This window comes from Podarcis bocagei (genome assembly GCF_964188305.1).
Source record: "Podarcis bocagei genome assembly, chromosome: 6".
Taxonomy (NCBI): domain Eukaryota; kingdom Metazoa; phylum Chordata; class Lepidosauria; order Squamata; family Lacertidae; genus Podarcis; species Podarcis bocagei.
In genome coordinates, this window is record NC_138130.1 from 50,526,216 (window position 1) to 50,540,546 (window position 14,331).

Consider the following 14,331-nt stretch of genomic DNA (forward strand, 5'->3'; position numbering starts at 1 on the left):
TAAGAGTCCTGATTAAGAGCCTGAGAAAGAATGCTAAGAACGCAGCAGTCATCACGGTCAGTCTAGTCTCAGGGGTGGAATCGGTGTAAGACCTGGATTTTAACTGGCTACTTAAATACTAGAAACGTTCTATTGAGTCTTTGCTTTACAGCTGCAAGGCAGCTAAATAAAAACCTAGTTACTTCCACCCTCCAGGTACCAAACAGTTACCTATGAATACAGGAAAATCCTCTATATCTCACACAGCCAGCCAGCTAAACAGGTTTGGGAGATGACCTGTATACTCAGCTGCATTACAGTGAAACAGAATGTCTTGTCTAGCTCTACCTAACTATGATGGTTCAAAGCTCTCCAAGAAGCTATTGTTCTCAAGATTTTTAAACCGAAGATGCCATAGATTGAATCTGTTGCCTTGATACAAAAACAAGCTCTATCATTAGCAGGGTGTCGTACCAATGTCCCTTCTGAAACAAGCCCAAACGGCCAGCTTTTGGCATTGAAGTTTTGTCAACTCCCAACCACCTGCCTGTTATCTATTCCCCTGTCTCACTAAAGAGGTCACCTAATGAACCTGAATTGCCATGTCCTTCCAGCCTTGCACACACCCACCCAGTGTCAGCTGTCAATCTGCAAGATCCACCCTGAATGGGAGCTGCACCTGGAATTGTATATTTGTAGAGATAGCCTTGTCATAGTAATATTCAGAGTTCTCAGAGTAAGTGAAAGAAACAAAGGGAAAGGAAAGCAGGGGAAATGACTGTTCAGCAAAAAGCTACCATTTCTTCATGGATAAAGATAACAACGTGAGCAGTCTGAATTTAAGAACTGTTAGTGATATTAGTGCAGTGCTAGCCAACACAGGGCCCTCCAATTGCTGTTGGACTACAACACCCATCATTCCTGACCATTGGCCAGGCTGCCTGAGGCTGATGGGAGTTGGGAGTCCAACAAGATCTGGTGGGCTATCCCTGTATTAGTAGATCATGCTGTTCATAAAACTCCTTGAGTGAAAGCATTTGGGTACAATAGAAGCCCATTTAATGCTTAAAATGATTTCATCTTTATTTCCAAGTACCCTCTTATAAACATGAAGACAGGAAAAAAGTAAAAAAATAAAAAGCACCCTTCCCCAGCCTGTTCCTGCCAGGTTGGTGGAAATGCTACTTTGGCATTTTTCAAAATAAGGACCCGAAGAGGAGAGCTTCTAGGCGACGTCAAAAAATGTCGCAAGCGATCTCAGTAATGAACTTGCTCCTGGAATAACCTAGTCAAAAAAAATAGCATTTTAGCAGCAGTTCACTATGAGCCAGTTCAACAGGATTGTTTGCAGCGTCTGTTTTCCACCTTAACAATTTTTCAGAGGAAAAACTGTCCCTTAGAGCACTTTAAACTTTAAAAGATTTAAGAACAGTTAAATATTTAAGGTACACAAGACTATTTTGTGTGTGTTTGCTTTAAAAAACAAACAACTGAGATGGCTCTCCCTCTAGAATTTCTGTCATACCTCAGGCTCTCTGAATAACCAATGCAATGTGACTACAATGGAAGACGTTTAAAAAAACTTTTGCCCCAAGTTACAAACTTGGGAAGCACTGCAGTGAATACTAGAGTAGACAAGGTTGGTAGGGAGTAAGAAAACAGGCATTTGTGCAGGAATTTTGAAAGTAAAAGACGGTCTAAAGGACTGGGAAATGAGACAAATGAACAAAAACAGGCACTAGAAAAGAATGAGAAAACATAAAATATACATATGGGGGGAAGGTAGGAAAGCTGTAAGCTGGGGAAAAATGAAGAGTGAAAAGAGGAACAAGGCAACAGGATATTTCATATCTCCTCCACTGGCAACAGAGGGTGTGTATGAGAGTTAGGCTTGTTGGGACTAAAGCAATGCCACAGGAGGAAGGAACAATGACCAACCACTTGTGGATATCTGCTGTATGGAAGGATGAAGGGCCTATCCTAGCTATGCATGCAAGTGGTTTTTCTGGAGGGCTGAGAGGGAAGAAGCAGGGCTGGAACAGGCCCCCTCCAGAGAGCTGTTTTTGTGTGTGTGGCTATATTCTGCACAACATGCCATTCCTGCATGTTGTGCTTCAGAGAGTTCTCACCTCAGGCCCTGCTTTTAGGTGCAAGGCCATGGGGAAAAGGGGGAAATATGGTACATGCAGAGAAGTCCACCGTGCAAGAACAAATCCCAGCACCTAGCAGCTGCAACTATAGATCAGTGTTTCACCATCTGCACCCACGACCATTGTTCCCCACTGCTCCTAAGGAGGCCTACCCGCTATAGTTTGAAGAAACTACATTCCTAGTTGGCACATAGAAATCAGAGCATACTCACGGCTCCACAATGAGTAGGAAAGGCGGCAGTTCACTCTTCGATAAAACTGCTTGTTTATAGGCCAGAGGATTAGCGTGCATAGCTGGATGAAGTTAATGATGAACCCACTCACAACGAAGACGAACCCAATCAGGAGGTGAACTATAAACTGGGTCTTCAGAAACGCAATTAAGCCCATGATAACCACTTAGTAGCGCTTGCAAGGTCCTTCACTCAGAATTACCGTCCTACAGAAAAAGAATGAAAGAAACAGCTTGCTTAGCAAACAAAACATTCCTAATCTAGAAGGGGAGGGGAATGCTGATATTTCCTCCCTGCCAAGTAGCAGCTGGGGAATCATAAATGGCATGTTCACCCCCAGGCCACTTTCATCCAGGTCAAGAGTTGGTTAGCATTATATTGCAGGTCATGTTGGGAAAATGGAAACCATTCAGCTCTTGCACACCTGCAATTCCAACACAGCTTGATTTTCCAAAAGCTCCAGAATCTGGTGCCACAATATACCGTATATGATGGTTTTGCATGGGCATGAACAGCAAAACAGAACCGTCTTGCTTTTACGCGTAAACAATGGTTTTAAAACAACCTTTAAAATGTAAGACAGCCTCCTCACTTTCTGAATACATAAGACTTGCAAATCATCAGGGGAGTTGGATGGGGAATATTGAGCCTTTTCCTATTCACTAAAGTCAAAAGGTCACCTCCCTCTACAAAAAAAAAGTGTGGGGAAAAGATAAGGGAAATGAATATCTGGAAATGGTGGACCATGGGCCAAATGCATACTTGTGAGAGTGCTTTCTGTCCCAACAGTTGCCAGCCATAGAAAAAGCAGATGTGAAAGAAACATTGGCTGTGGTGGCGAGATCTGTTGCTTTGGCCCTTACCCACTCTCAAAATACCCTTTTTGCAAAGCTGAATGGGGCAAAATACTCTCAAATAGCATAGATGCTTCAGATTCTCACTAATTTCAGAACTATCTGTAATCTGATAACATTCTCCACCAAAGTAAGCCAAATTCTGCATCAAGAAAAACCGGATCCTTTGAAAGTTTGCATGCTTCATATGGATCCAGATTCCAGGAGCATCTCTATCATTAAAGTAAGAGGAATCTGCTTAAAATGTGAAAAAACACCAATCATAAAAAAAGAAAAATCAAGATAATTTGTCCTATTGCTATTAAATTTGGTATGCAAAATCCCTCAGGTATGGGGTACCAGCACTCCAAATTTCAAGTAAACTGGATTAAATAAACAGCTCACTTACATCAGTTTAAGAGTGCCCACCACGTCAGCCACATATTTCTCATAGCTGGTTCTCATGATACGGGGGAGACTTAAATTCGTCTGTATGGAGCAGTAGATTTATATATATTAAAAAGAAAGAAAAAAGTGGAGTGTGCGGTGCCAAGATGTACCTTTTGTTTAGTTTTTGAAAATCTGCTGTGTTTGGTAGGCCCCATGTTTTCCAGATTCTGCATTGTTCAATGACTTAAATTTAGTTTATGGCTGCTGGGTAGCACCTGCCACTAGGGGGTGCAAGGAGAATTGGTACATTTGTAGTTGTCGGAAAAGAATTATAGTTTGATGTGAACAAATCTACTCTGCTGGGCACGCCAGGTCAGGTAAAAAAATGTGCCACTGCACCCACTCTCGAAATTCGTAGAAAAGAACGGGGGGAGGGGGGGTCAGGGAAAGCAAGTTTTGTTTTGAGCGGAAATGTAGGGAGAATGGAAAATGGGAGAGGAAGCAAAAGTTATGCTAAAAGACCAATGTTGTGTGAGAAGGCTGAATAGGAATTAGCTGGGTGTTAGTGGGGGAAGGGGAGATGTGCTTGCATAGGGCTTCTGGGAAGGAGACAGTACTTAATTAAAAAGCAATACACACAAGCTCAATTCTGACAAATAATGTTTAGAGAGCTTGGCGCCTTAACCTGCCACAGCCGTCCTGGTCTAATGTAATCCATCACTTGCAGCCTTATGTGGTACAGCCCTTGTACACCATGAAGGCTGTCATTTGTTGTACAGACACACATCGTGTGCTCACCCTCAATGGAGTCTCCACGTGCCTACACTATGTTTTTGCCTTCCAACCTTAATCCTTTCCCTCTTCAGGCCAGGAGAAAAACCAAAGCTGGAGACAGGCACAAGGGCACCCTACTTTATCTCAGCTTTGGGTCTTCTCAGGCTGCTTGGTCGCCCACAACTCTCACCATGTTGCCATCCAGATAAGATTAGTGGCTGAGCTCTCTCTGGATAGGAATTAACCAAACTCTGAAGAGGCATAGCCCAACAGCCAGGCCCTGAAACGTATTTTTCACTCCCTTAAAATCCTGGTGCTAAGTGTTCCTTCAGGGAAAATGACAGTTTCCTTATTAAAAAGGCAAAATGATTCCAACTCCTACACATCAGTTGCTCCCTTCCGATTGCAAGAATGCATCTCCTTGATTTTCACACCACGGAAAAGCTGAGTGGGCTTTGATTCATTCCAGAGTCAGACCGTGGAGGTGGCGAGAAAGAGTGAGATGAGACAAGCCCAAGGCTTCCAAAGCAGAGGTGGCAAAGGCCTGGACCTCAAGGTAAGTTAACTGAAAGAAGTTTGAAGACAGAAAGCGTCCCTCTTTTCCTGCTCCGCTGCGGCCCTCTAACTGGGAGTGCTCAGGATCCCCTTCTGAACTACTTGAAATGGGGCTCAAGGGGCTGGTGGAGAAGAAACATTCATTCATGGTGCTGTGACCCAAGAGTCCTGCAATGATCACAACACGGAGTAAATAAGCTGTAGAGTACCTGGCTGCTGGAGATTAAGGGACCACTGAGCCTAAGCATGACAGTATCACACATGACAACCAGACAGAACCTTCATGGACGCTCCTGTGAGCCCCAGAGCCCACATCAAGACCTCACCACTCCAGGTGGTAGGTAGTAGGCTATAAATCACAGGAGTGGCTGTCTTCAGATCAGGGTGTTGGCCCCTTAAGAATGCTCTACCATGCGAGTAGAGGATTAAAGGGGCTCAATTTGCTTTCAGCCTCTGTTGGGCACAGAACACTCTGTGGTTCTGCAGTTTCTGCCCTGCCTTGTTGTCTTGCCCCATGGGCTCCATCCCAGCCCAGGACGGGATATCCGTGAGTACTTTACGATCCAAGCCAAATCTTCTGTGATTTCCACCTACCCCAGAACCCTAATCCCCATGCCAAATCCTCTTATTATTTAGAAGCCCCCTCCAACATTCTAGAGAAAGCACAAGTAGCTGCAGGGAGGATGGGATAGGCAACATTCCACTCTGAACTTCTTTAAGTTTGCTTATCATAGGATCCAAACCAGTTTGTCCCCATTTGAGCTACTTTCATTCAGATGGCAATGAAATAAATTCCCGTATTTTTCGCTCGATAAGACGCACCCGACCATAACACGCATGTAATTTTTAGAGGAGGAAAACAAGAAAAAAAATATTCTAAACGAAACAGTGGATGTATGATTTTTGTGGTTCATGCTGTGGCCACAGACATGTGATCTGACGGTGAGTTTGGGGTAGCCCAATGCAAAAATCCTGAGGATCCATGTGGATCCATGTTTGTAACCATGTTTTTGCATCACTGCAGCCCCAGGCAACAGTGGGTGCGTGATTTTTTTTGGTGCAAACTGTAGCCATGGACATGCTATGTGATCTGATGGTGAATTTGGGGTGGCCCAGTGCAAAAATCCTGAGGATCCATGTGGATCTGTGCTTTTGAACAACGTTTTAAGTGGGGAGGGAAGGAAAAGCACTCAAGGGACAAGGAGCACGTGTGGAGCAGGCTCTACTTCTCTCCCTCCTCCCCCCCCCCCTCTTTGCGAGCTGAAAAACTTTGCTGGAGGGACAGAGAGCCTGCTTGCTTTAAAGGAGCCTACCGGACAGGAGCCGCTTACACAAGTGGCTCCTTTAAAGCAAGCAGGTTCTGCTTCTCTCCCTCCTCCCCGCCCCGCCCCACCCCCCGCCCTTAGCGAGCTGAAAAGCAAAGCGGGAGGAGAGAGATACAGAGAGCCTGCTTGCTTTTTGCTTTAAAGGAGCCAACCGGACAGGAGCCGCTTACACTCGTGTAAGCGGCTCCTCTCCCACTTTGCTCCTTTAAAGCAAGCAGGCTCTGCTTCTCTCCCTCCCCCCCCCCCTTAGCGAGCTGAAAATCTTTCCTGCTATTTCTAGCAAAGCGGGAGAAGAGTCGCTGAGTGGGGACGAGAGAGATACAGAGAGCCTGCTTGCTTTAAAGGAGCCAACCGTACAGGAGCTGCTTACACTCGTGTAAGCGGCTCCCCTCCCCTCCCGCTTTGCTCCTTTAAAGAAGCAGGCACTCTGTCCCTCTCTCCTCCCCATTCAGCGGCTCTTCTCCCGCTGGAAACCACGGAGGAGGGAAGCATTCGCTCCGTAACACGCACAGACATTTCCCCTTACTTTCTAGGAGGAAAAAAACGCGTGTTATGGAGCGAAAACTACGGTATATCAGATAGGTAGATAGGCAGATAGACAGTGTACAGGCATCCCCCTACTTACACGTGATCAACTCTCATATGCGTTTTGCCAAGAAATAGTTAAATAAATTCAAACCTGGAAATGACAGGAGAGAGTTGGAGAGTCCTTGTGGCTCGTGAGCAGGCCTTCCCTGGAGCCCAAAGAGGACATCAGTGAGGGCGGGGGAAGCCCCAAAGAGAGCAGAGGTGCGGTGGGCTTTGTTTAGGCTGCTCAGCTTCCCCACCTAACAGCTGGTGTGCAGGGTATCACAGCAGCTGATATTTACTTGCGCATATTCCAGCCTCCTGCCAGCCCCAGAGCTTCAATTTTGGTTGCATTTTGGGATACAGTATTTTTTATATTGATTGGCGAGAGAGCAGCAAAGAGGTTGTTTAGAGGCTTTGTAGAGGGTACACCCCATTTTATGCAATTTCACTTATGTGCTCGGGGGACCGGAACTAACCCCTGCATAAGTGGGGGGGGGGTGCCTGTATATAAATTTTCATTACATAATGTAAGCATCCTTTTGCTCTCCACATCACCTGCATAATTTCAACCTTTGTCTGTAACCCTAAACACACTTATTAGGGATCATGGTGGAATTTACTTCCAAGTAAGCATGCCAAGTATTGTGCTGTTTTTTTTCCAACTAGCAGGAAATTATCTCTTGATGATGATCAAGCAGTCCTGGCACTTAGCATGGAAATTATCACTTTTCAACAGACACGACTGCTCCCTTCGGATATGCTATTTAAAGTCCAGAAGCAAGAAGCAAAAAGCAACTGGGTAAGAAGAAGGCACAGTTGCCCACACATGTGGGTAAATTACACTGCAAAAAACAAGCCAGCTAACTTGACAGAAGGCTCTGTGAACAAGACACAACAGCAATCTAGCATAATTAGTTACTTCCTCACACCATTACACATTTATAATTCCCAAACAATGTATTTGATATTTCTGAAATGAATACTGCTCTGTCGTGCTGCCATTCTTTCACAGGGCAGAGGATGAATTGGCCGCTAGCTTAGAAAGAAATATTCTTGTTAATGTCAATAATGTTCAGATCAAATCATGGAGGAAGTCTAATAGGTTAAGTTCTTGAATCCATATATTAAGCTGTAATTTCTGGGCACTGATTTTTCCATTTCAGCATATAGACATCACGACAAGTACTCAAGGTAGCCTTACCCTTCCAACTCTATAATTCTATGAATGATCCACCAAGAATGAACTAATATCAACCTCACTGTTGACCAAACAACTGGCCATTTACATAGATTCTCCAAGTATTTCTGGCTTGAAGAGCTGACAACACAGAGTACATGCTGACATAAAAAGGGACAAAAAAGCACATTTCGTAAAGCAGGCATCACAATGACATCAGGCGTAAAGCACTTTGAAGTCCTGATGTCAAGACTTCAAATCACCTTGCAAGGCACTGCTAAAACCAAGTTCAGAGTCAGTGGCTATATACCAACAACTCACTCACCTAAGGAAACTGGTACACTTGGAGTGCTTCCTCTATCAAGTAATATGTGTTTTTAATGGAAAAATCATACTACTATTGTTAGTTTTCACAGTTCTAAAGAAGCCCTTTGGAATGGGCAGGAAATAATAATACTTGAGAATATCCTATTTCCTTTCTTGTAGGAAGGAAAGTGGTTCAAAGTACTGTACATACACTAAGGGGATGTGGGGAGGGGCAGCTTTTAAAGAAAAAGCATTACATTTGCCTTGACTTAATCCAATGGGAATAGATAAAACTAACCTAATGAAGTACAGTACAAAGAGAAGGCAGATATAGTTCTGGATTAAGAAGCAACAGTGGATTGAGAAAAGTTAATTTTACTAAAGCATGTGTGATTTAAAATAAATACAAAAGTAATAATGAGTTTCATTCTGGGATACCAATTACAGTAACAAAAGATGGTTCTGCTCTATAAATCACAAGCTTCATAATGTGATGAACCCAATATTAAATTTCAGTCTGAGGATCCTCTGAACTAATGTTTGTGAAGAGATCAAACTGGAACAGGATTCAAGGCATTTTTGATGTGATCAAATGCACAGTAAGCCCACCACTATTAAATTTCTATACAGCAGCTCTAATGTTTATGCTTTGACATCTTGGTTAGATATGTCAGGATCTCCCTATTCTGCTTCAAACTTGGTCCTATTTAGTGGCTTAATTTTGCTTACAATTTCCAAAACTGAACACACACATAGATAGTGCAACAAATCTGAAATTCTAGAAAATTATATCACAGAACTCCACTTAATTCAGTGGAACCTACCAGGTAAGTGAATGCAAGTATTAGTGACCTAATATCCATTTTATATTCTATTCAGTGGTTTAAAGAAAAAAAATTAGGCAAAAAAGAACCAGACAGTCAAAATGAGCCAATCCCAACTTTGCCAACTGACGTGTTTCTTTGGAGCATGCTTTTATCCATGACCATTGAAGACATCCTTTTGTATGTTGCTTAAAGCAGGAACGTTTGTGGTAAGGAAAGCTAACTGTACAAATCGCATAGCTGTCTTTTAAATTATACCACTGCTATTTAAATTTATTTTTAAAATCTGTTTAAAATCTGGAAATATGTTTCCAGGACGGTTTACCTTCACAGGTATCTTATTAGGCAGCCATTCAACAACAATGCCCTCATTTCTAACACTAAAACTGATTTACCCAGAAAGCTGAGAATTTAAAAGAAACTGCCAAGGAAAATGTCAACGCAGCTGACAAATTACCCCTTTTTTGCCACAAATATATTTCTCATTTTTTCCATATTATTTATTTCCTCTTTAAAATCACCATCTCCCTGTGATCTTCAGATGAAGAGCGGTGTAGAAATTTAATAAATAACAACAATAATAATCCTCTGCTTTTCTTCTTTAAATTGCATCTTCAAAGGGATTCACATGTTTGACCTTGGTCTACTATTTAGAAATGGCACTCCACATTACAATTTCCACCTAACTTGACTTTTCCCCTGTTCAAACCAGCATGCAGGCAATTTAGACCATGCCAAATTTTATTCTGAGCTGCCGTTCTCCATATACATACAGTAAGATCTAAGATGGGACACTGCTCTCCCATTTCAATGCTATTGCATCAATTAACAGTGGTGTACCCAAATATGTCCAGCTCAAACAATAAGCCGATTAGCTGAATGGGACTGAACTGCAACAATCAAAACCAAGCAACCCAACTGTGTGTGCCTAGCTGGAAAGCTGAAGACAAAGCCAAACTGCACGGGGTCAGGAGGGGCAGGGAAAGAGTCCTCGAAGACAAATATGAACATAAGAAGAGCCTGCTGGGTCAAGCCAAATGGCCCATCTAATCAAGCATCCTGTTTTCACAGTGGCCACCTAGATGCCTACAGGACACCTGCAAGCAGGACCAGAGCAAAACACTACTCTCCCCTCCTGCAGATTCCAGCAACAAGACAATGCAGAAGACAGGACATAAAATGACAATGCAGTTAACGCCACGCATTCTGAACGGTGCCTATTTTGTTCCATATGCTGTGAAAGAGTTGCAAACACGGATAGGAAACAATATATATGTTTGTTTGTTTGTTTGTTTGTTAAATTCTATTTATGAATTGCTTGATATAAAACATCTCAAAGTGATTTAACAATAGAGGTGGGTCTCATCTTATGCTGATTTTACAGGAAATGGTTTTTCAGAAAATTTGAAATTAAAAAGGGGCCGGAGAGCAGAGGGAAACCCCGAAAGGGCTGTCCGAGATCTAGTGGAAGCCCGCACGTGACTTTCCAAAAGCCTGGAAAGTGAGGCTGAGAAGGAGCTTAAAAAGCTGTTTCCACATAGTGCTTTCATGCCATGGAAAGAGCTGGAAAGGCCACATGAGACTCTGAGGGAAGCTCCCATGAGTTCATGAGACAACCCCACAGGGGGCTTTTAAAGCTTGCAGGCCCATCCAGAGGCCTCATGTTACCTTCCCAGAGCCTGGAAAGCATGGATTAAAAAGCTCTCCACTTTGTGTGTGGGACAAGGCCCATTCAGCGCCAGCTTCAGACAGGTAGGGATGGTCATGCAGGGCCATTATAGGGGTTGTTCTGGCTTGTGCAATTTTTCTTACATGCATGTTAGCTGCAAACATAACCCTTTTATATGATGAGATCTACCTGCACAAATACAGACTGCGTCAGTTAAGCACAACTTTATGTTCCAGTGTGAGTGAGGCCTCATATGCTTCTGAAGTTAACAAAAAGAATCCACAAGACGAACTTGCTGGATCAGATCAGCTGTCCATCGAGTCCAGCATCCTGTTCTCCCAGTAGCCCATCTGCAAGGGAGGATCTGAGCACAGCAGCATCCTCTCCTGCTGTGGTTTCCAGAAAATGGTATTCAGATGCATACTGCCTCTGTCTGTGTAGACAGAGCAGTCATCATGGCATGTAGCCACTGAATTAATCTTATCCTTATTTGAAGCCATCGTCTTTTAAAGCCATACCTTCCATAGTTTAACTATGTGCCATATGAAGAAGTACTTCTATCTGTTCTGAATCCTGCAATACTCCCCTTCATTGGATGAGTTCTGGTGTTATAAGAGAGGGAGAAAAACTTCCTTCTAGCCACTTTCCCTACGCCATGCATAATTTTTCAAACTCCTATCATGTAGCCTCTCCCTCGCTTTTTCTCTTATCTAACAAACCCCAAACGCTACAACCTTTCCTGAAACCTTGATCGTTGAGGTTGCCCTTTCCTGAACCTTTCCAACTCTACAAAATCCTTTTCTGCACAAAGTATTCAAAATGATTAATTGATTTCAGTGGGACCTAAAGTCAACCAACTAGACTGGATCCAACTCAAAATGACAATACAGCAAATACCAACAGCTGTAGAAATTCACCAAATGGAGGGAAAATTAGACCTTAAGGTAGGATGGTTGGTGGGGTTGTTGTTTTTCACAATAGTGGGTGCCCCTACAGGAAAAACACTTCTCTCCTCCCTAATCTTGGCTCACAATAGGAAGGTATACAGAAAATTGCAGAGGATGGGGAAGAATGCAAGGGAGAGTCACTCCCTATGATACACAGATCTAAGCTATTTAAAATTTTAAAGATTAATCACTAGAACTGAAGTGAATAGGAAGCCCATGCAGATGAGCAAAAATGGGCATATTAAATTCTCTGTACTTTGCACACTGACCTCTATTGTACACTCCCTGTTGATCAAGCTATGCCTATTGTGCCAGAAAGTTTAGCATTCCTGGCAACTAACTACAGTAATCAAATTTCAACCAGGCTGTTGCTCTCTGCATTTCATCTACATATGAAATGGACCCTGCTAACAAATGCATATCAAACAATTGCTTATTGTTGGCTCAGACACACCTGTGGAGTTTGGCCTCACACAAGGTTAGAAACCTTTCCCTACTTTGAAGGGAGCATCTGACTGGCCATGGATTTGGGTGTCTGTTGGCTGAGGAGATCTCTTCCACCTGAGGCAAAAGCTAGATTTTGCTCTTTAAGACACCTTTTTGGTAAAGGATGCAATTTTTAGTAGCCCACGTTTTATACTTTGCTCTGCAATTTTAGAACTGCAGTCCTAAAACACACAACGGAACAAGTCCCACTGCCAAAAATACACATTGATAGAATTACACTGTAACAATCCAAATTAGGATAAAAATACTAGTAAGAATTCTATCTTATGTGTCTGAATTTAGGTTTCCCCTTCCCTACCCCTCAAACAAGTATTGCATTCCCATTTGTTCCAGTCTGTTCAGAAGCTGTGGTGCTCACAAAATCTTCTTCTTGTAAACACAGAAGAAAGTGGCCAGGTGCAAAAGAGGAGACAGCTCCTGTACCCCCAAATAGTTGTGTAGAAAAGATAATGTCAGAAAGCCAGCTCAACTTAAATAAGATACACACTGTGCCTGGTCAGTTTTCCTTCCAACTGTCATATGCCTCAGTCTAAGTAGCAGGCAATGTGGTACCCTGCAGACTTTGTTGGACTCCAACTCCCATCAACCACCACTCAGCATAACCGACAGACAAGGGTGATGGAAGTTGTAACCCAGCAATGTCTGGAGGACACCAAATTGGTTTCCCCTCCCCTAAGGGATGAAATAGTGGTATTTTCCCAGTGTTCATTGCCAATAAAAATATTGTTAGCCTACTCCTGTACATGTTTAAAAAGCCACCCCAGGGAGATTCTGAAAGCAGTGCAGTTCAAAAGTATAAGTTGTGTGTAAGTAAGGCTCACTGCAGCCAAGAATCTAAGGTTTCTTGGCAGCTGGGCTGCCCTATATGGACCAAACCAGTGTCTGTGTGTGTGTGTGTGTGTGTGTGTGTTTTAAGCCAAGGCACAGCATCATTCTAGTTCAAAGCATTCAAGCTCCCGCCAAATCTATTAAGAGAACAGTCCTCAGCAGTACGTTGCACTGTCTTCTGTGGTAACCTACAACTGCATTTGGGGCTATCAATATCCCAACTGAATGAGCAAGTTGCTCATTTATTTAGCATCTCCATCTGTCCTGACTGTAAAGAGATACAGAAATCTGTGCTTCACATAACCACAAATGGCTACTCAAGACAATACTTTTTTAAAAAAAAATGGACAGTGATCATAAGAGATTTTATAAATGTTATATTTGAATGGTTTGATGGGCAATAAATCTTATGTGGGGCTTCACTCCAGAGAAAGCCAGGTGTTTGATTTCCCCCCCCCCCAATTCGGGGCATCTCTGCTCAGAATTAAGTCACACTAGATGCCTTCAGACATCATCATAAACCATCATGGTTTATGATGATGGGAATAAGCCCAGCCTTTTTCTGGCTTTTTCTAGCCTTTTTCTTGCCGATCGCATGGTCGGCGGTTCGAATCCCTGCGGCGGGGTGCGCTCCCGTCTTTCGGTCCCAGCGCCTGCCAACCTAGCAGTTCAAAAGCACCTCCGGGTGCAAGTAGATAAATAGGGACCGCTTACCAGCGGGAAGGTAAACGGCGTTCCTTGTGCTGCGCTGGCTCGCCAGATGCAGCTTGTCACGCTGGCCACATGACCCAGAAGTGTCTGCGGACAGTGCTGGCTCCCAGCCTCTAGAGTGAGATGAGCGCACAACCCTAGAGTCTAGCAAGACTGGCCCGTACGGGCAGGGATACCTTTACCTTTACCTTTTCTGGCACAGGCAGGAAAAGCCTAGAACCTTCAGTTCGTAAGTATTTGTTTAAACACAGCTTGTCATGATAACTGAACCCAACAAACTGTGGTTAACCTTGGCAAGTATTTGAATCAAATCAACTTCAAACTGTGGTTTATGAAGAAAGTTTCTCGGTAAAAGAGTTAAGAATAATCACAGTTTAAGATTCAAATGTAATGTTAAACTTGTAGTTAGCTGAAAATTGGATCTGAAACCTTCCAATCTCCTCTTAACAGCCATACCAGAGGAGAGGGGTGGAATGCATGAGCTTGCAGAAAGGTTAGGCTTGTCTCCCAACATGATAAGCCATGGTTTATTATTCCAGCTGAATGCAACCAT

The 14,331-nt window shown here is 43.2% G+C and overlaps 1 protein-coding gene and 1 long non-coding RNA gene across 8 annotated transcripts in view; one reads left to right on the forward strand and one right to left on the reverse strand.

The window, feature by feature from the left end:
• Nucleotides 1-14,331, reverse strand: part of AGPAT3 (1-acylglycerol-3-phosphate O-acyltransferase 3) — a 70,384-nt gene that overhangs the window by 19,954 nt on the left and 36,099 nt on the right. For all 6 annotated transcript variants that reach the window (XM_081197224.1, XM_081197227.1, XM_081197226.1 and 3 more), the window contains one exon: nt 2,342-2,568. In XM_081197224.1, the coding sequence (XP_081053350.1) occupies nt 2,342-2,519 (178 nt within the window). In that variant the 5' untranslated portion in view covers nt 2,520-2,568. The remainder of the gene's footprint in view (nt 1-2,341; nt 2,569-14,331) is intronic.
• Nucleotides 3,877-10,349, forward strand: LOC308588692. Of its 2 annotated transcripts, XR_014008880.1 has the most exons (3): nt 3,877-4,915; nt 7,479-7,608; nt 10,188-10,349. It is a non-coding gene; the product is annotated as an uncharacterized lncRNA (long non-coding RNA). The 2 variants fall into 2 exon arrangements; XR_014008881.1 differs by lacking the exon at nt 3,877-4,915 and having other exon boundaries at nt 6,835-7,608.